This window comes from Carassius auratus, chromosome 40, assembly GCF_003368295.1.
Source record: "Carassius auratus strain Wakin chromosome 40, ASM336829v1, whole genome shotgun sequence".
Taxonomy (NCBI): domain Eukaryota; kingdom Metazoa; phylum Chordata; class Actinopteri; order Cypriniformes; family Cyprinidae; genus Carassius; species Carassius auratus.
Window position 1 is genome coordinate 20,483,620 of NC_039282.1, and position 21,213 is coordinate 20,504,832.

At 42.1% G+C, this 21,213-nt stretch overlaps 2 protein-coding genes across 2 annotated transcripts; one reads left to right on the plus strand and one right to left on the minus strand.

Annotated features, from left to right (window-relative positions):
- Nucleotides 1–9,330: 9,330 nt before the first annotated feature.
- On the minus strand, nucleotides 9,331–17,290 carry LOC113058852 (protein Smaug homolog 2-like). The gene is made up of 13 exons (XM_026227112.1): nucleotides 17,131–17,290; nucleotides 15,651–16,075; nucleotides 13,539–14,009; nucleotides 12,951–13,193; nucleotides 12,725–12,834; nucleotides 12,367–12,453; nucleotides 12,027–12,285; nucleotides 11,830–11,915; nucleotides 11,638–11,750; nucleotides 11,331–11,538; nucleotides 10,983–11,109; nucleotides 10,501–10,584; nucleotides 9,331–10,296 (listed from the first exon to the last, which is right to left on the minus strand). Exons 2-13 carry the CDS (start codon nucleotides 15,844–15,846, stop codon nucleotides 10,268–10,270), a joined length of 2,013 nt encoding a protein of 670 aa, XP_026082897.1. The 5' UTR covers nucleotides 15,847–16,075; nucleotides 17,131–17,290; the 3' UTR covers nucleotides 9,331–10,267.
- A 1,418-nt stretch (nucleotides 17,291–18,708) lies between these two features.
- Nucleotides 18,709–21,150, plus strand: LOC113058855 (glia maturation factor gamma-like). Its single transcript, XM_026227114.1, has 7 exons — nucleotides 18,709–18,862; nucleotides 19,133–19,229; nucleotides 19,299–19,348; nucleotides 19,430–19,479; nucleotides 20,329–20,411; nucleotides 20,492–20,565; nucleotides 20,902–21,150. Exons 1-7 carry the CDS (start codon nucleotides 18,860–18,862, stop codon nucleotides 20,971–20,973), a joined length of 429 nt encoding a protein of 142 aa, XP_026082899.1. The 5' UTR covers nucleotides 18,709–18,859; the 3' UTR covers nucleotides 20,974–21,150.
- Nucleotides 21,151–21,213: the final 63 nt, after the last annotated feature.

Below are 21,213 nucleotides of genomic sequence, written 5' to 3' on the forward strand. Positions count from 1 at the left end.
CGCGCGCACGCACACGCACACCTGAGACCCGCGTGCACCTGCGATCTGCGCTCAGGCAACACAAACAGAATCTCTACATCACATTAGGTAAACTATGCTTTGTGCTTAAAAAAAAAATCACAATGAGAATAATGTGCAACGATAGGCCTCATCAGCCCCCCCCCCCCCCAAATAAAAACATAATAAAAGTGAATAAGATTTTCACTGATAGAGTGTTTTGTTTGATTTCTTATTTAAATGATTGTTTCATAGTGAGCAATGAATCGTGAAGAGTCATTTAGAATTTGATTCAAACTAAACGATTCAGTGGCAGAATGACTGATGCTTTGGTTGCTATGGTGAAGCAGCAGGGGGCGGAGCTTGCAGTGATGTTGTTTGGAGAAGAACTCAATGATCACATGAAAACATCATCTCAGGATCATCAGACAGAAACACCAATGTGTCCCCGAGCAAGACACTTAACCTCTAGTTGCTCCAGAGGCGTGCGACCTCTGCCATATACAGCAATTGTAAGTCGCTTTATCCAAAGCGTGAGCTAAATGAATAAATGTAAAATGTAAATGTAATTTCAGTAATTCAACTCAAATTGTGAAACTCATGTATTAAGTGGCCTTCAGCTCATCTGCATGGTTCAGTCTCTTGTTTCTCATCTTCCTCTTGACAATAGCCCACAGATTCTCTCTGGGGTTCAGGTCTGGTGAGTTTGCTGGCCACTCAAGCACACAGGGCCGTGCAGAGACCTTTGGAGGGGCAGGTGCTCAAAGTATAAAAGGGGAACATGGAACAAGGCTTTAAATGGCGCTGTTCAAAATATCAAGACAGCAATATATTGTGATGCATTCCTTGCTGATTCGCGTATAGGTATGGATGATTATGTATTGATACAGCAGCAAATGCTTTGATGCGGTTTTGAAAAAGAAACAATAGAGAAGACAATTTTAATTTTAAAATAATAATAGCGCTGGGATTACAAACTGAAATGTCTTAAATTGTCCCAACCTGATGGCTTTTCCTTCTCTGTTCTACAAAATAATTAAGAACAGCTGTTATAGTAAAAACTATAGAAAACACTTGTGCTTCTACATTTTCCTCTTTCTCACCAGCCTCGGTCTCCTGGCTTACTGTTTCCTGCTCTCTTTCTGTCACTTGTGCCTCTACATTTCCCTCTTTTTCTTCCTCTATCTCCATCTCATTTGATCTATTAGTTTCCACTCTCTGTCCATCTAGGAACAAGGCTCAATTTACTATTTCAGCATGAATCCATTATTTTAACCATCACTACTACTCTTGCACTTAATCAATAAGTCCACCTTAAATATTGATACAAAACATTAAAAAAACGTATACACTGGAATATAGAGATTAATATTATTACTGTTGTTGTCTAAAATCGAACAGCTTTGCAATGTAAACAAATGACAGGCTACATTTGTTATTCATATCCTTCACACTTTGATGACAGGAATATTATGCATTTTTTTTAGTTAACACTGATATCTTTACGTTTATTTCCAGAGAGATATTATTGAGTTTACAGGCTAAAGTGGTCTTGCTGTTGTAAACACTGTTGCTATTGTAGAAAAAAATATTTGCACATTTAAAATATAATTATATTTCAATTCATTTCTGAATTGTTTTTATTTTTATAATGATAATTCGGAGAATGAGAAAATCTGAATAATCCTTACCAGTGTTGTGTTAGGGCTGCTCCGATCATGATCAGCCGATTAATGCGCATCTCATCAGTAAAGCCGGTTCTCTAATCAGCCTCAGGTGCGTGATTTCACATAGAGCAGCTGTTACTACACAGAGCCATTGTTAACTGAGAAGATGCGCAAATCCACGTTCATTTTCAGCGTTTATTTGTGCATCCTCTCAATTAACAGCTGCTCTATGTGAAATCACACACCTGATTAATTTATGCTGATTAGAGAACCGGCTTTACTGACGAGATGCGCATTAACAATCGGACCATAGTGATCTGAGCAGCCCTAGTTGTGATAATTATTTTAAGGCACTCAACTTGTTAAAACAATAAATAAGTACTGCAATATAATAAAAGTTTAGTCAAATAACATAAAAAAAACAGACACCTCTATGCCATTGAAACTCCTCAAACAGTACGCTAGTGTTACTTCTACACTACAGGCTACACATAACAATATAAACAACATATCTCATTTTCTCACATCACATCGTTCTTGTAAAATAATAAGTAAATAAACATAAAAATCATTTAGCTGAGAATGAAACACCACTTACCAGCTGCCACGGTGTTGAAAATATCCTCTAACAATAAAAAAAATGCGTGTGTGGTGTGAGGAATCGCCTGGTCGGATGAGGTCTTCCTCGTGAGGTGAAAAGTTATAATTTTGGTCATTTTATTTATGGATAAATTATAATTATAAAATTGTAATAATATTATTTTGCTTGGAAATTTTGCTTTGACAAAAGGGCACTTAAGGGGCAAAGGAGCAGGTGCTCAAGGTTCTTTCGGACAGTTCGATCAAATAAACCAGTTGAACGGTGTAAAGTCATTGGAGATGACTGCCCTTGATTCAAGCCTTGGGTTACCCGCGCTTATAATATAAGCACAGAATCAGTTCAGAATCAATCACCAAAAGAATCAGTTCGGTTCAGACGCCCTGTGTGTCGGTTTGCTTCACGCTGAATCACACATGCGCAGTATCATCAGCTCCTCGGTTCTCCAATCAGATGCGTCTGACAGAAACCGTTCTCGGTTCAGTGTACGAATAAATGTCGAAATAATAATGATTTATTATGGTTCTGCGTAGTTTGAAGAGAAACATTTTTTAATCTTTATCCCGGATATATATATTTTTTAATCAGGAAGATGATGGGGGGTCAAAGCGTTTTTTTTTGCAGGGTCTTGAGACCCCCCAGATCGGCACTTCGGAGCATGTTCGCTACTCGGTTGATTCAGATCGGCACTTCGGAGCATGTTTGCGACTCGGTTGATTCAGATCGGCACTTCGGAGCCTGTTCGCGACTCGGTTGATTCAGATCGGCACTTCGGAGCCTGTTCGCGACTCGGTTGATTCAGATCGGCACTTCGGAGCATGTTCGCGACTCGGTTGATTCAGATCGGCACTTCGGAGCCTGTTCGCGACTCGGTTGATTCAGATCGGCACTTCGGAGCCTGTTCGCGACTCGGTTGATTCAGATCGGCACTTCGGAGCATGTTCGCTACTCGGTTGATTCAGATCGGCACTTCGGAGCCTGTTCGCGACTCGGTTGATTCAGATCGGCACTTCGGAGCATGTTCGCGACTCGGTTGATTCAGATCGGCACTTCGGAGCCTGTTCGCGACTCGGTTGATTCAGATCGGCACTTCGGAGCCTGTTCGCGACTCGGTTGATTCAGATCGGCACTTCGGAGCCTGTTCGGGACTCCGTTGATTCAGATCGGCACTTCGGAGCATGACTCGGTTGATTCAGATAGAGACTCCTAGGACTGTTTGTGATTTTTTAAAATTCAGATCTGTACATCGAAGCAGGAAGTGTTTGTCAAAGAGTTCATTAGTGATAACTGAATATTTGGGCCTGAGGCTTTTTTTTGTAACCTGTCGATTTGATATTTAAATGATTTCAATGACAGGAAGTTGCATGTGTTGTGTTTTATGAATTGTGGATGGATTTATCAACTGAGAAATAAAGTTGAACAGAAATGAACTCTTAAAGATGATGATGAAAAGACAAGGTAATATCGCATATAAAATTATATCCTCCTATATAAATAATATTCCTCCTCAGATGAGTATTTAACATGTTTATTATGTGGGGCATTAGTGTGTAAGTGCTACACACACACACACACACACACACACACACACACCGGTCAGAGTTGAATGTTTTTTTACTACATTAATAAATGACAATTTAAAGGAAAATTAAAATAGAAACCATTATTTTATATATTTTATTTTGATAAGTTTGAATTATTACAGATTTTTGACTGTAGCATCACAATCAATAGCCGCGTGTCGACAGCTGGTGGCGCTGTTGTTGTTGTTTCTGTGATTTTCAGCATCATTACTCCATTACTGATTTATTATCAGAGTTGTGCTGCTGAACTGTGATACTTCTTTCAGGATTCTTTGATGAATGGAATGTTAAAAAGAAGAGCATTTATTTAAAATAGAAGTATTTTCTAACAACAAACAATAGATTTCAAAAGTTTATAACTCTTTTAGGATGTATTAAATTACAACCTTTTTTGTTTTAAACAGTTCATTGAACAATAATAAATGAAGTACCTGAAGCTGACAATGAAGTAAATGTATAATAATTAGCACAGATGATTAATTTAGCACTGTGAACGCGCGTGTGAGGGGCGGACACGCGCCGCGGAGCGTCAGACGCGCGTGAGGACCAAACACAGCAGAACAGTAGAAAACTTCACTCCTCTTATTATTTCTCTTTTACTATAGCGATTTATTTTTAGATACGTGATCTGAGTCTTTCATAGAGTTGTTTTATAAACGCAGTAACTTTGGAATCAGCTCTGAAAGTTCCTGTCAGTGTTTAAAAACGAATTATGTTTTAATAACGTGTTGAATGAATTTGGTAAGTATGGTATTCTGTTTTTTAATAGTTTAAAGGTGATCTTATGGTGCATTGCTCGTTAAAAGTTAGGCTGTTAATATAACATACAGGAAGATCAATCTTAATTATTTTACTATATTAAAATGCATTTATTTTTTACATTCGTTAGTCGAAGTTTTCAGATCGCCCAGCAAACACAGAACTTTGTGAAGACCTAGCCAGTTCGTTAACTGCAAACTTCCCAGAAACATCTTGGGCACGTCCTCAAAAGACGTCGCTAGTTAGTCCCATTGGGGACGTTGTAGCGACGTGGTCAGCTGGTCTTCAGATAACTTTTAATAGTATTGCACTAGATGTATTATTATTAAGATACCATCTGAACAGCATATTCTTTGGGAAATATACAAAAAAAAATCATCAAAATTATATATATATATATATATATATATATATATATATATATATATATATATATATATATATATATATATATATATATATATATATATATATATATAAGTATGGCTCTGTGTGACGTTAGATGGAGCGGAATTTCCTTATATGGGTCCTGAGGCACTTCTGCCGGAAGGCGCTCCAGTATAGCAGCAACAGAATTCACTGATCAGAGCGAGAGCGTCCCCAAATGTCACAAAAGAAGTGTGTTTTTGGTTGCCAGGGCAAGACAACCCTGCACAGATTACCAAAAAAAAAAAAACAGCATTAAGGGACCAGTGGATGGAGTTTATTTTTACAGAGCATCAACGGAGTTGTGCAAGTGTTTGTGTTTGTTCCCTGCATTTCGAAGATGCTTGTTTTACAAACAAGGCCCAGTTTGACGCCGGATTTGCACATCGTTTATTTCTTAAGGATGATGCAATCCCAACGAAAAAGGGTCACAATTGTGTGTTGGAACCGCAGGCGGTGAGTAAAACTGCTTCAAATATCTCTTCCTGCTTGTTAGTGCATCCGCCTCTCATCGGAGACCCGGGTTCGAGCCCCGCTCGGAGCGAGTCGTTGCTGCTGCTACTCTCGTTCAGTTTCAGCCTCTGGATCTGATTCTGGATCATAAATAAACGGCTGAATCTGACTGTTAGCCATGGTTTGTTTTGGTTGGTTTTGTCCTAAAGGTGTCACAGCTTCCAAACGCTCTCAACGCAAAAGCTACTGGCGCTCCTGATTCTTTAGCTCCGCCCACACGTCACGCCTCCAGCCGCTCGTGTTTTTCCGGGAAAAATCGGTACAGACTATCTTTCTCTTATGAATATAATAAAACTAAAGACTTTTTGGAGTTATGAAGGATGCAGTACTACTCTACAGGTACTCAAGATTAACAGGATATTGAGTGAAAACTAGCATTTCTCCCCCCCTTTAAACTGCTTCAGTCTGTGTGCATTTAATTTCATACACAAGTTTCACAATTTGCCTTGAATTACTGATATAAATTAACTTTTCCATGACATTCTAATTTATTGATAAGCAGCTGTAAATATGAAACCAGCAGATAATATGAGTAAGAGATCAGCAAATATTTGATTCTCACATCAGAGAGAGAGAGAGACCTGAGGCGGGATTGTTCATTAATACATGAAAATCATCTTCATTACTAATGCATTAAACACACTTCTAGTAGCTCACACACACTCTCTGTCTCACACACACACTCTCTCTCTCTCTCTCACACACACACACACACACACACGCGCGCGCACACAAACACCTGCTGGTTAGCCGTTACAGAGACAAACAGCCCGAGGACAAAGTGCTGGCAGAGGACTAGACTCAGTGAGGTTGTAATAATCTTCATAAATGCAACTCAAATGATTCCTGTCACACAGAACTGAAGAATAACCCAGAGAGTGAAGACTGTATACAGGGGTGGATCTAGAAAAATATTGATGGGGTGGCGAGAATGGGGCAGGAATTTTTGAGGGGTGGCAACATATGGCAGACGTATATCTACTGAATTTAGTCACAGTTATCACAGTTTGATGATAAATATATGTGCACACTACAAAAGGACACAGCTATCATTTACAAACTTAATCTCATGCAATCAATGTCTTGCATTTGAAACAGTTATAACAAACATTACAAACATATAAGGAATAAGTGACCATACCCCATAAGCACCACACACTCACTAATGCATACAGTATGCATCAACATGTCATTAAGAGCATTATAAAAGATTCAGTCTTATCAATATGACAATTTATTATAAGAAACACAAGATTTTAACAGCCATTTCCAGCTGGGGAGACTCAACTGATTTTCTACAGTTTAGTGTTAATCATCATCTAACTCAACCAGTCAAGAGCTACATTTAGCCTTAGATGTTATATGAATATGGTCCTGAAGCATAGCTTTTATTAGCTGACAATAATAATACATAAATAGACATTATATGCACAAATAAAAATGTACTTTTAGAAATTGTTTTGGAAAAATCTTAAATTAATTCTTAAATTAAAACTTCTATGAAAACTTGTGTGATATTCCTTTAAAATAATGTTTCAGTAGATCTTTTTTTAAGTATATTTTACTAAGCAATTTCTTACATAATTTCTTTGAGTTAGACCAAACTTTTATTTTGGTGAGTTGTAGACAGAGTTTCTGTGTTTTTTAATTAACTATTATTATTAGCTAATGGGAAGTATAGCATATCAAGTATGCTAACTCTTGAAGTATAGCATACTCTACTGTGCAATAGTACTATATTTCTGTTTGAATTTCTTCAAAGTTACAGGTTGTCATAAAGACATTGTCGTTTCTGTCAGGCGAATCATTTGAGTCAGTTGGGGGATCGCAAACCATTTGAATTAGTTCGGGAGTTCAAAGCGGGTTCGCGAATCATTTGAGTCAGTTTGGGGATCGCGAATCATTTGAATCAGTTCGGGAGTTCTTAGCGAGATCGCGAATCATTTGAGTCAATTTGGAAGTTCGGAGTGGGTTCGCGAATCATTTGAGTCAGTTCGGGAGTTCAGAGCGGGTTCGCGAATCATTTGAGTCAGTAATGGGGATCGCGAATCATTTGAGTCAGTTCGGGAGTTCGTAGCGGGATCACGAATCATTTGAGTCAGTTCGGGAGTTCGGGGCGGAATCACGAATCACGAAAGATTCGTTGCTGCCAACTGGGGTGGCAAGGCTTTCTTTTAGGCTGGCATTTGCAACTCCTATGCCACCCTGGTAGATCCACCCCTGACTGTACCAATATATGCTCTCAGGATGTTTGAATCTGTTAGAGATGGAGAAGACAAACTCATTTCACCTCAGTCTCGCAGCAGAGACACGCTCAAAAAGAAGAGAATCAGCGAAAGCGTTCAGTAAATGCAAAAAATGAACAATTTATTACCATTCTGATGTCCATTCAGGTAAGAAGCATGACAAAGATATTAGAAGAACTGAACCAAACAGAGCAACACACACAAGTCCCATCACTCCAGTAATAATGTCAGTAATAATATTAATAATAACAATAATAATAATAATATATCATGCCAAGTGCCTTTATTCTGTGTCTGTCATCAAGTAGTTGCCCTGCAGACGGTACCGAGGTTCACAGTCGAGGTCTCACCGGGAGAGAGAGAGAGAGAGAGAGAGAGAGAGGGAGAGAGAGAGAGTGAGAGACAGAGAGAAAGAGAGAGAGAGAGAGAGAGAGCGAGGGAGAGAGAGAGAGAGAGAGAGAGAGAGAGAGGGAGAGAGAGAGAGAGAGTGCGAGAGAGAGAGAGAGACAGACAGAGCTCACATCTTTGGAATGATTCCCTCCAGTATTTCTTCTCATCCTCACATGGATGGATGCAGAGGAAGCTGCTGTCAGTAAGTTCAGTTTCCTCCGAGGGTTCCTGACCCCGTTATGACACACGTTAATGAAATAATCGATTAAGACGGAGAGAGCTGCGGTGTGAAGAAGCACCAGGCTGTTCCACACACAGATAAAACATCAGCTGACTCGGACTCGCTCTCACGGAGGGATTTGGTCTCCAACAGGAAGCAGACGAGACGCTCTGGATGAAGGGGATGGAGGAGTGAAGCGGGAGCGAAGTGTGATGAGATCCGGAGCGACTGAGACACAGACACACTTCCATCTCACAGATCACCACGAAACACCTCCATGACCCTCCGGCACTTCAGCAGTTAACAAACCTCAGATCACAACATCCTAATTAATCAGTAATTAAGTGTATATCATGCTGTAGATTAACCGAACTGTAATATTTCTGGCATTACAGTAACTGGGGAAAGTGCTGAACAGTCAGGAAAACAACAAAATCTAAACATTTCACAAAATCATAGAAGCCTGATTCTGCCACGGGATGAAAAACAGGGATCTGCAATGTTTTCCATCACACGACGTAAACTCTGACCTTTTCCTCACAATGCCATGTTTATATCTTGCAATTCTGACTTTTTCCAGAATTCTGAGTTTACTTGAATTTTATTTATTTTTACCACTGAATAAAAAAAAACGAGTTTATATTTAGAATCATTAGCAATTATGTTTATAGATCGCAATTCTGTCAGAATTTAGAGATAAACTGGAGAAAAGTCAGCATTGTGAGATAAAAAGTTGCAATTAACTTGTCTTTTCTTTATGCCATGGCAGAAACAAGTTTCTATAGAAAACAGGCTTCCTTTTCTTTATGAGAAGTATTTCTTTTGGTTTAGACTGATGTGAGCAGGACGAGTTCTGGAGCGCTTCGAGCTCTACACACACGGCAGTGACGCAGCAGACTCAATCATTACACAAATAAAGCAAACAAGCCTGTTTTTCAGTCAATACAGTTTTACTAGACACAGAGCAGCGTCTGAGAGACGTATAAAACACACACACACAAAGCGCTCGGATGCTCTGATAAGGCCGAATGGGATTTTCACAGACTGTACCATTCAAAGAAAACACACCACAAATGAATCCAAAGAAAGCACCACTGCGATTGGTCGATTCTGTGAAGCCAGGAGGAAATCAAAGATGACATCGACGATGAAATGGAATCTGATTGGTGGATTTTTGCATCAGTCAGTAGGAGGCGGAGTCTGTCATTGGTGGACGTCCCTGTCAGTCATGGAGGGGCGGAGCTACAGACGAGCACAGCTCGATCTCTCAGTGGCCACGCCTCACGTCTTTACTTCATAGATCTGTTTATAAAAATCATTTGGATAAAGTCTCTCGGGTCATATTATGATTTTCCTATACCTGCGTATTTACAAACTGAAGAAAAGCTGGCGGCTGTAGTGATGCACTGGTAAACATCTCACGTGTAAGTGCTAAGAAACCTCTTGTACCTGGCCAGAAATAAGAACGCATCATAACAGATAAACACAGGGATGCCTGAAGTCGTGAGGGTGAGAGGTCATGCAGGCAGATGGACACAGGAAGTGGATGTAAACGAACGGCTACTGACCGCGCTCAGCAGAAGGTCTCGCTCAGACCAGAAGCACCATCTTTCCTCGCGGTCACACACCTCCAGCTAATGACGCTCATCCTGATCTCAGTTCCGCAATATAATAGTTTCTGTATTTACTTTATAATAAACTTAGTTAAGTACAATAAAGTAGAAAAATATTAGAGAACATATACACAGTTAGTTGTGTGTGGTCTGTAGTGACTCGTGTAGTTTGTGTGTGTGTGTGTGTGTGTGTGTGTGTGCTGGGCTACTGGAGCACAGCGCAGTCATCATTCAGTTCTTTCACCGGCTTGAGTCTCATATCGTCGACGTTCTGTCCATTCCATCTGCAGAGAGAGAAGGAAAAATGCTTTATAAACTTTAGTGTTGCCAGGTCATCTTGATGGTGTGCTGTGATTGGGTGGAGCGGGATGAAGGTGTGCTGTGATTGGGTGGAGCGGGATGATGGTGTGCTGTGATTGGTTGGAGCGGGATGACGGCGAGCTCTGATTGGTTGGAGCGGGATGACGGCGAGCTCTGATTGGTCGTACCTCCTAAGGCGTGCTCTGTCATGCTGAGGCACAGAGACTCCAGCGTGGGGTTGATCTCCAGATCAGTCCCTGGAACTTGGCATTCTGGAAACAAGAGTATGTGATCAATCAACATTGCATTATTGTGAAGTTTTAAAGGCTGAAATGTGAGGATTATCATTTTAAAAAACGTCTGTCAAAACACGTATCATTTGAACACATAGTAATATGTTGGATCATGTAAGTCACACAATCTACTTTCTTCAGTTACAATCTGGCAGTTATTGTGAATGTTATTCATGCCGCTATTCTGTTTGATGGTTTTTATTATAACACTGGATGAAATTATTTCAGTGTGTATCAGGAAATGTTCATATTTCTTCTATAGTTTAAAAAAATGTGTTTGTGTGTATGCATAGCATAAACATTCACATCAAAACGGACTCTGTCCTTGTGAAGTCAGCCGTGTAAGCAGACAACAGGCGGAGGATCGCGGTCAGTACCTTGTTGCTGGAACAGGAGCATGGTCTGAGGAGACGTGTGAACAGGAAGTGAATGAGTCCTCTGCACTGAACTTCTGCTCTGGCTCGGCATGCTGTTACTGCCTCCAGGATTCCCAAACCACAGATTCTGAAACACATGATCACACCATCCGTCTGTCACTGTCAGCCGCTTCACAACCAGCTTCTGTCTCTGAGGAGAGTTCAGAGTGTTATATCTCCTCCATATTCTCACTAGTCAAGACTGTATATGATACTCAATAAACCACACACGTGCAATAGTTTGTGTAAAGTTTCAGTAAACCGCTCCATTCCAAACAGAGAAGTGTGTAGAGCGCTGGTGTCTCTGACCTGTCGACCCTGTGCGCTGACCGCGGGGGGGTTAGTGAGCGAGTGTCGGGGGGATGCTCCGGTCAGACCCCCAGCGCTCATCAGACTCATGCGTCCGGCTGGAGGAGCTCCTCGGGGGGGCATCTGGAAGGGTCTCTGTCCCCGGCGGCTCAAGCCTGCGCTCACAGATCCAGCTGTGGGCAGAGAGTTCGACCCATACTGCTGCCAGCTGCACACACACACACACACACACACACACACACACACGGGGGTCACCGGTGAGGACGAGCGGCACACACACACACACCAGCCATTGCTACACACTGACCTTCGCCGGTACACACCGCTGTCAATCACGGTCTTCCGCGGGAAGAGGCGGAGCAACTTCAGCACCTGCTGTTTCCATGACAACAGCCGCTTCTTCTGCGTCTCTGTAAACGCCTGACACACACACACACACACACACACTCATGAGAGTCACGCTGGAGCACCGCAGCATCAGTGATGGAGCAGGCCTCACCTCGTGTGTCACACACTTCTCTATGAGCTGCAGGTAACAGCTGATGTTCTCCTCGTCCGGTCTGGACACCAGCAGCTGTGTGCACACTGGACACACACACACACACACACACACACACAGCAGCTGGTTTTATACTTAACTACAACCATTAAAAAAATAATGCTCGTTATGTGAAATAAATTCAAATGTGAATAAACCTTTCCCCATCACACGTGTGAACTGTCCTGCGATGTCTCCGTCACCGACGGGTGCAGACGCTGACTCTCCGTCACACGCTGGAGGATTGTGGGTCTGGAAGCCCTCGCCCTCCTTCTCTTCACCGGGATTGGCTGCTTTATCGACAGGCTCCACCTCCTTCTGGGCAGCAGTGGGCGGGGCATAGACTTTGATTGGCGTGATGATGATCTGCTGAAGCTCTTGTAAAGCATTCCGAACGTTCCCGCCTTCCAGAATATCCTGGAATCAACAACACAATCTACGATGAGAGGACGGTTGGAGACGAATCAAAAGAAACGCAGATTCAGATCCATCGTTCACCTTTTCTAGAGACTTGAGGACGCTCTGTCGCTCTCTCAGCTTCTGGATGCTCAGAGCGATCTTGTGTCGAGCTCCCTTCGTCACGTTCTGAAACAAACACACACCACAACTAACCAACATCATGCCACCCAAGGTTTATTCACCTTATTTCTGGTAAGAAGCAGTGAAATTCATAATATTAATTGACTGTTTTTGAGTGACATCAGGAATTATTATAGTTAATATCAGGAATTTGCATTCGTTTTTCAGGCGTGGCTCATTTGTAATTTCAAAGAATCTCTTAATTCAACAGCTTCACCAATGTAGAAGCCGTGGGCGGGGCTTTGAGGTCACATGAGCTGATAGGGGCGGAGCTCACCTGCGACTCCAGGTGCTTCTCTGTGAGGATCATCATTTCTTCGTACGTCATCTGAGAAAAGAGCGACGCATATTTATGCAGACGGAGACTCTTCAGCCAGGCCGGCACGTCTGCAGGAGAAACACACACACACAAAGAGAAGGTGAAGTGATTCAGAAATCGCCCCTGAGATGTGTGTCAAGTGTGTGTGTGTGTGTCTGTGTGAGTGTGTGTGTGTGTAGGTCACCTCTCATCCCGCTGCCGTCCTCCTGGAAAGTGTTGCGTGCGTTGCTCTGCTCCTCCGTCTGCTCGCTGCCTGAAGATGCCACACTGCTCTGCGGAGACAGAGGGGCGTGTTCTGCTCCGGACACGCCCTGACACCCGCCCCCCTCCTCCTGGCTCAGCCAATCAGAGCTGCAGGCCGACTGATTGGAGGGTGTGAGTGACATGGAGGGCTTGAGTGGGCTCGGCTGCACCTGACCGGACAGTCCTGCAGAGCCATTATTACAGATCAGCACCTGATATCTTACATCTGACCTACACACTGACCGCTGCAGGTTTTTATTTTTTAAATTGCAATTCAGTGTTTATTTCTCACAATACAGACTTAGAACTAAGAGTTTATATACCAGGTTTGTATCTTGCAGTTCTGAGAAGAAAAAAAAAACACTTTATTGTGTGATAAGTTGCGAATATCTGTAAAAAAAGATTTTTTTTTTCTATCAAAATTCTAAGGAAAAAAAATTCCAAAAGGTGAGATAATTTTAGTTTTAGTAAGCTTTCACACAGACATCAGTGTCAGACAGACCTCAGACGGACAGCTGGCGCTCGTTACCTGTGCTGCTGTTGACCGGTGAGGTCACTCCACCCGTTCCTGGGAAAGCCATGTGTCCGTTCTGTCCGGCCGGTGAACTGCAGCTGGACGACAGCTTCTCCTGCCAGCCGTACGCCGGCTCCAGAGCCTCGGCGGAGCAGGGCCACTCGTCGGAGCCCTGCCGGGTGTGATGGTGGTACGGGCCGGGTGGAGGCGGCCGTGAGGACAGGTGCTCCTCCAGGTGATTGAGCCACAGGGCCAGAGTGTTCCGGTCATCGAGGGTGGTGGCCGGGTGGATGAGGGCGTAGGACAGCAGCTGGCGACTCTCCTCCACGAACAGACTGCTCTCGATGGTGTGGCTCAGGACCATCTGCAGCAGCTTCATGTACTCACACTTAGCTTCACTGTTGCGCGGCTGCAGCAGGGGCAGATGGGATAGCAGCAGCGACACGGCCTTCTCCTTCGGCTCCTGCTGCCACTGACTGACCACAGCTGGACACAGACACCAGAGAGATCCGTTTCAGACCAGGTTCAGATGTTAGAAAATAAAGCCTCAACAAGTGTTGACCTTTCCCAACACCACAGCAGTAATGACTTTATGAACTACTTTACTTCTAAAATCGATACTATTAGAGATAAAATTGCAACCATTCAGCCGTCAGCTACCGTATCATACCAGACAGTGCACTATAGACCCCCTGAGGAACAGTTCCACTCATTCTCTACTATAGGAGAGGAAGAATTGTATAAACTTGTTAAATCATCTAAACCAACAACATGTATGTTAGACCCTATACCATCTAAGCTCCTAAAAGAGGTGCTTCCAGAAGTCATAGGTCCTCTTCTGACTATTATTAATTCCTCATTGTCATTAAGATATGTCCCCAAAACCTTCAAACTGGCTGTTATTAAGCCTCTCATAAAAAAGCCACAACTTGACCCCAGAGAACTAGTTAATTATAGACCAATCTCGAATCTCCCTTTTCTGTCCAAGATACTAGAAAAGGTGGTATCCTCACAATTATATTCCTTCTTAGAGAAAAATGGTATATGTGAGGATTTCCAGTCAGGATTTAGACCGTATCATAGTACTGAAACTGCTCTCCTTAGAGTTACAAATGATCTGCTCTTATCATCTGATCGTGGGTGTATCTCTCTATTAGTTTTATTGGATCTTAGTGCTGCGTTTGACACAATTGACCACAACATTCTTTTGCATAGACTTGAACACTTTGTTGGCATCAGTGAAAGTGCATTAGCATGGTTTAAATCATACTTATATGACCGCCATCAGTTCGTAGCAGTGAATGAAGATGTATCATATCGATCACAAGTGCAGTATGGAGTACCTCAAGGCTCAGTACTAGGGCCGCTACTCTTCACGCTTTATATGTTACCCTTGGGAGATATCATCAGGAAACATGGTGTTAGCTTTCACTGTTATGCTGATGATACGCAGCTCTATATTTCTTCACGGCCCGGTGAAACACACCAATTTGAAAAACTCATGGAATGCATAGTCGATATAAAAAATTGGATGATGAGTAATTTCTTACTGCTAAATTAGGAAAAAACAGAGGTGTTAATTATAGGATCTATAAACTCTGCTTGTAATAACCTAGAACACTGTCTAAGACTTGATGGTTGCTCTGTCAATTCTTCGTCATCAGTTAGGAACCTAGGTGTGCTACTTGATCACAATCTTTCCTTAGAAAGCCACGTTTCTAGCATTTGTAAAACTGCATTTTTCCATCTAAAAATATATCTAAATTACGGCCTATGCTCTCAATGTCAAATGCAGAAATGTTAATCCATGCATTTATGACTTCAAGGTTAGACTACTGTAATGCTTTATTGGGTGGTTGTTCTGCACGCTTAGTAAACAAACTACAGCTAGTCCAAAATGCAGCAGCAAGAGTTTGACATTAATTTTTTTGTGGTGCATGCAACATTTAATTCCATGTCTGATTCAAGGCCTTAACTTGTGGAACAGTGAATTGAGAGATTTGTTAATTAGTTAAAGATGCCCTGCTGTGTCACAGGCAGAACAGGAATCATAATCACATCAGTCTGTACGAGCGAGCTCAAGATCAGTAACACAGCAGTGCTCATGCGTGGTTCTGCTGGTTTCACCTGCGTTGTTGGCCTCTGCCTCCAGTATGTGTATCTCGGTGCAGTCGGCCAGCCAGTGGTCCAGACAGATGTGCAGGAAGCGGGCCTGCGTCCGAGAGACACGCTTCAGCAGCGACAGCAGTGCCACCGTCTGCTCACACTCGTTCCAGCCCTTAAACCAGTCCGTCAGGATCCCCACCTGGTCCCGGAACATCATGGCCAGTGTCTTCAGGGGCAGGGGCGGGGCTAGAATGAGGGGTGGGGCTTGTATACACTAGGGCGGGGTTACAGGCGGTGCTCAGAGAGGCACTGAAAAGCCCTCACATGGTTCTGGAGCGCGGTGGACTCCGGCCAGGCACGGGTCAGTGTTCGGGTCAGGGGTCAAAGGTCACAGGCAGATGCAGACGTGTCTAGAGCATCTTCACACGCCACACGGACGCCAGGAGCTGCGCACAGAGCACACGCGTGTTAAAAAATCACACAAACACTCATTCAGACATCTTTCTGTCTCAGATTCCCACCGTCCTGCAGACCACAGCGGCTGAAGCAGAAACAATTAGTACATACAGATGAGGTGAGGTCAAACAGATACGCTGTAAAGTAAATTAGAAAGAAATTAGTAAATACAGTCAGATTAGGGAGTAAAAATCACACAGAATGAGGTGTAAAACCAGGGTAAAAACAACAAACAAAAGTTAATTCAATCATATATGGTGAAAAAACTCAATCACAGGAGGAGCGTAAAATCTGAATTAATGTTAAGATGAGACGAGGAATTACAGCCAGTGTAAAATCAGAGTAAATACAGTCAGATGAGGGTAAAATCACAGCAATGAAGTGTAAATGAGAAAGATGAATAAATATCCCACAGTCAGAAGACAGATGGTGTAGAGTCAGACAGATGAGGAGTAAACGCGAGTACAGGAGAGTAAACCGAATCAGACTGATCAGGTGTGAACAGAGTCAGATCAGAGATTAGAATCATAGAACTGGAGGGTTACATCGATTACATATCGGATGAAATGTAAATATGGAATGAGACTGCGGTGTATCGATAGTCCTGCTAACATACACACACACACACACACACACACACACACACACAGAGACAGATATATCGCTGTTAATGCCAGACAGGATCAAACACGCACACACACACACACAGATAGTGATGGAAATGTCTGAACGAGCTACAGAGGGTTTGATTGAATGTGTATTGATATGTAATTAGTGCAGAAATGAAATAAACACGGAACACTGAAGCGCGGCTTACAGGCCTGATGCTAAAGCTAATGCTAACAGCAATCTGACTGAACGCGACACAAACACACACACACACACATAGATCAACGATAACAATACACCCGATTCATCATTACACTCAATAAAACACACTTCAGGAGAGGAAGCATCGCCAACACACACACACTAAAGCACAAACCTAGAGCTAACACACACCAAGAGATTAAAACACACTGCACACACACACACACACACTTACTGAGCGACACGCGTGAGATCTGCGCGGAAACACACAGAACCGGCTGAAGATCACCGACAGAACCGAGCGACACACACACACACCGCGCGCGCGCTCTCTTTCTCTCTCTCTCTCTGTGTGTATGTGTGTGTCTATCTGTCTGTCTGTCTCTCTCTCTCTCTCTCTCTCTCTCTCTCTCTCTCTCTCTGTGTATGTGTGTGTCTATCTGTCTGTCTCTCTCTCTCTCTCTCTCTCTCTCTCTCTGTGTGTGTGTGTGTGTGTGTGTGTGTGTGTGTGTGTGTGTCTGTCTGTCTGTCTGTCTGTCTCTCTCTCTCTCTCTGTCTCTCTCTCTCTGTGTGTGTGTGTGTGTGTGTGTATCTTTATCTCTCTCTCTTACACACTCTCTCTCAATTCAATTCAATTTTTTCATACATTTACATTTAATCTAGAACAGATAAATATACAGGTGCTGGTCATATAATTAGAATATCTTCAAAAAGTTGATTTAGATCACTAATTCCATTTAAAAAGTAAAAATGTTATATTATATTCATTCATCATTAAACACGGACTGATATATTTCAAATGTTTATTTCTTTTAATTTTGATGATTTAAACTGACAACGAAGGAAAATCCCAAATTCAGTATCTCAGAAAATTTTAATATTGTGAAAAGGTTCAAAACACCTGCAAAGACCTTTAAATGTTCTCTCAGTCTAGTTCTGTAGGCTACACAATTATGGGGAAGACTGCTGACTCGACAGTTGCCCAAAAGATAACCACTGACACCTTACACAAGGAGGGGAAGACACAAAAGGTCATTGCTAAAGAGGCTGGCTGTTCACAGAGCTCTGTGTCCAAGCACATTAATAGAGAGGTGAAGAGAAGGAAAAGATGTGGTAGAAAGAAGTGTACAAGTGATAGAGATAACTGCACCCTGGAGAGGATTGTGAAACAAAACCCATTCAGAAATGTGGGGGAGATTCACAAAGAGTGGACTGCAGCTGGAGTCAGTGCTTCAAGAACCACTACACACAGACGTCTGCAAGACATGGGTTTCAGCTTCACATTCCTTGTGTCAAGACACTCTTGAACAACACACAGCGTCTATGGGGTATTGTGAAGAGGAAGATGTGATATGCCAGACCCAAGAGTGCAGAAGAGCTGAAGGCCACTATCAGAGACACCTGGTCTCTCATAACACCTGAGCAGTGCCACAGACTGATCCACTCCATGCTGCAGTCATTCAGACAAAAGAGACACAACTAAGTATTGAGTGCTGTACATGATAATACTTTCACACTCACTCAGTCCATCACTCTCTCTCTCATTCACTAGAGCTGCTCTACCAGTTTAATTCAGTTCAGTACATTTCTATAGAGTCGTTTGTTTTACACTGTTCTCTACATTACTGACCAGAGTCAGCCTTTATCTGCTCAAGATGATCCAGAAATGGTTGCTATATTCTGGAAAAGTGACTCAAGGTCTAGATTAGTAGTTGTGTTTGTAAATGCAGTGATAGTGTGCAGTGTTCTCAACGTATTCAGCTGCACACGCTGCAGATCAAATCTGTGTAAATCTCTTCTCATGGCTTCAGCGGCAGATGAAGTCAGAGAGTGCAAACACGCGTGATCTGTGGTTCCTCATGACAGAAGAAGGCAGTGTTTGAGTCTGACGTCTACAGGAGCGCCTCGAATCTTCAGCATCCTGTCAGAGGAACCCAGAGGAACCGGACGCTCAGAGCCGCAAGATGGTAAGATCGTCTCTTTCTGTCAGATCTGACTGCATCTAGAACGTGTTTGAGTCTCAGAGTTCAGAGTTTGAGACTTCCAGAGCTGCTTTATGACTTTACTTTAAATAAAAGAGGAAGCGAAGCATTACAGCACAGCAGAACACACTTCCTGTCCTCGATCTCTCGAGCTGGCGCTTTAACGGCCATAACTCAGTCTGAGATGAGTTCAGCTCTGGTTCAGTGTGTGCTGCAGCTGTCAGGTTGAGTTATAGATCTGTGTTGTTTCTTCAGTCGAGTTCTCTAGTTGTGTGCGAGGTGGACGGCAGTCTGCAGGAGAAGCTGAAGAAGTTCCGCTTCCGTAAGGAGACCAGCAACGCAGCCATTCTGAGTGAGTCTGACGCACGCTTGATCTGTGTGAAGATCCCACAGATGCTCATTCTGCTCTTGTGTTCCTCAGTGAAGATCGACATGGAGAAGCAGCTGGTGGTGCTGGAGGAGGAATACGAGGTCAGTGTGACCTTTGTGCTGCTCTGAGGGTCAGGAGGTCAAAGGTTATCTCACCTGTGTGTGTGTGTGTGTGTGTTTCAGAACATCTCACTGGATGAACTCAGAGAAGAGCTTCCAGAACGTCAGCCTCGATATCCTTAACCACACTGATCTGATCACCGGATTTAGATTTGTTATTGTTGTTAACTAAAAATTACACCATAAAAAAAACTAAACATTATCAAAACACGAACTGAAGTTATTTGATTTCTATGGAGTCAGAAGAGGGCCACATATAGTTCTGCTAAAGACATTTGTGCAATAAGAAGCAAGTATTGCAAAAGAAAAAAGGTTTTGCAAACACAAATTAAGAATTGCAAAATATGTATGTTTGTTTGCAAAAAGCACATTTATTTAATTTTCGTTTGCAAAACTTTAATTTATTTTCAAGTATACGTGGTCCTGTTTTGACTAGTTTTGATTAATTTCAGCTCATTTCCATTTAGTTTATTTATAAGTGCTAAAATAACTACATCTAAAACTGAACTAAAATAGATATGGACACATTTAAAAAAGAAGTTAATATTTTTTTTTTACTACAACTAAAACAAACTACTTGCAATAAAGTAAACATTAAATAAAAAAAAATATATATTTCAGCTTTATGCAGTAAAGGCAAACCTTTTATTTAGTTAAACTTGAATTACTAAAATAAGTAAAACTAAACCTGGAATAAAAATGAACATACAATTAAACTTGTTTAAAAAAAAAAAATTGGTAAAATGTAACTAGAATTAAAATTAAACCAGAAAGGCAGCATTTTCAATTTTTTAGTTGAACTTGAAGTTCTAAAATAACACAACCTAAAACATAAATGTATAAAAACTATACAGACAATAAAAATGACAAAACACACACAACTGATTATTAAGAGTAGAGCTGAAAATAAAAACTAATGTAGCAGTCTCAGTGTGAGTGTGTGTTCTTTGACTCAGACGCACGTATATCGTGTACAGTTATAAGCTGACCCACGGTGATGGACGTGTGTCGTATCCGCTCTGCTTCATCTTCTCCAGTCCTGTGGGTGAGTACAGACGGCTGCAGCTCAGCGTTCAGAGGCGTTCACACTCGATTCACACTGACACCGCTTCTGATGTCTCTCAGGCTGTAAACCGGAGCAGCAGATGATGTACGCCGGCAGCAAGAACCGGCTGGTGCAGTCTGCGGACCTCACCAAGGTCAGGCACTGACCACTGCCTCCTCTCTGACGCTAACGCTCAAACGGCTAATTATACAAGAGATATCACTGGAGCAGATGAGCTGCATATGAACAAGCACATCAATGTTTGCAGCTGACATTCTATTAACATTATGAGCAAATGTTACAAAGTAACATTAATGGAGTGTTCGATCTAGTCTCTAATAATGATCTCAAAACAGTAACACAAATCAGTATTTATGCATCGGTCGTGGACTGTTTAGTTTCACGTTTTTACGAAATTGTTTCAAGTTCAAAAGTGTTTTTGCTGTCGACATGGTTTCATAAAAGCAATTCATCTTCTCTCTCTCTGCAGATTTTTGAGGTTCGTAATGCGGACGACCTGACTGAAGAATGGCTGAAGGAGAAATTGGCATTTTTTCGCTAAATCTATGAACAGCATAATGAAATCACTCAGAAGTGACGTTAAGAACTGGGAACTTATTCTGTTTTAAATATCTCAGCATGATTCTTGCTCTTATTTCATTTGTAAGCCTGGAGAAACTGGTTTTCTGTAAATCATGTGTTTGTGAATCAACATCACATAAATCAGGTCTGAATCTCAGTGCGTCTGGTGATTTGTAGTGCATGTGTGACGTCAGTTCAGCTCCAGAGAATCACAGTCACT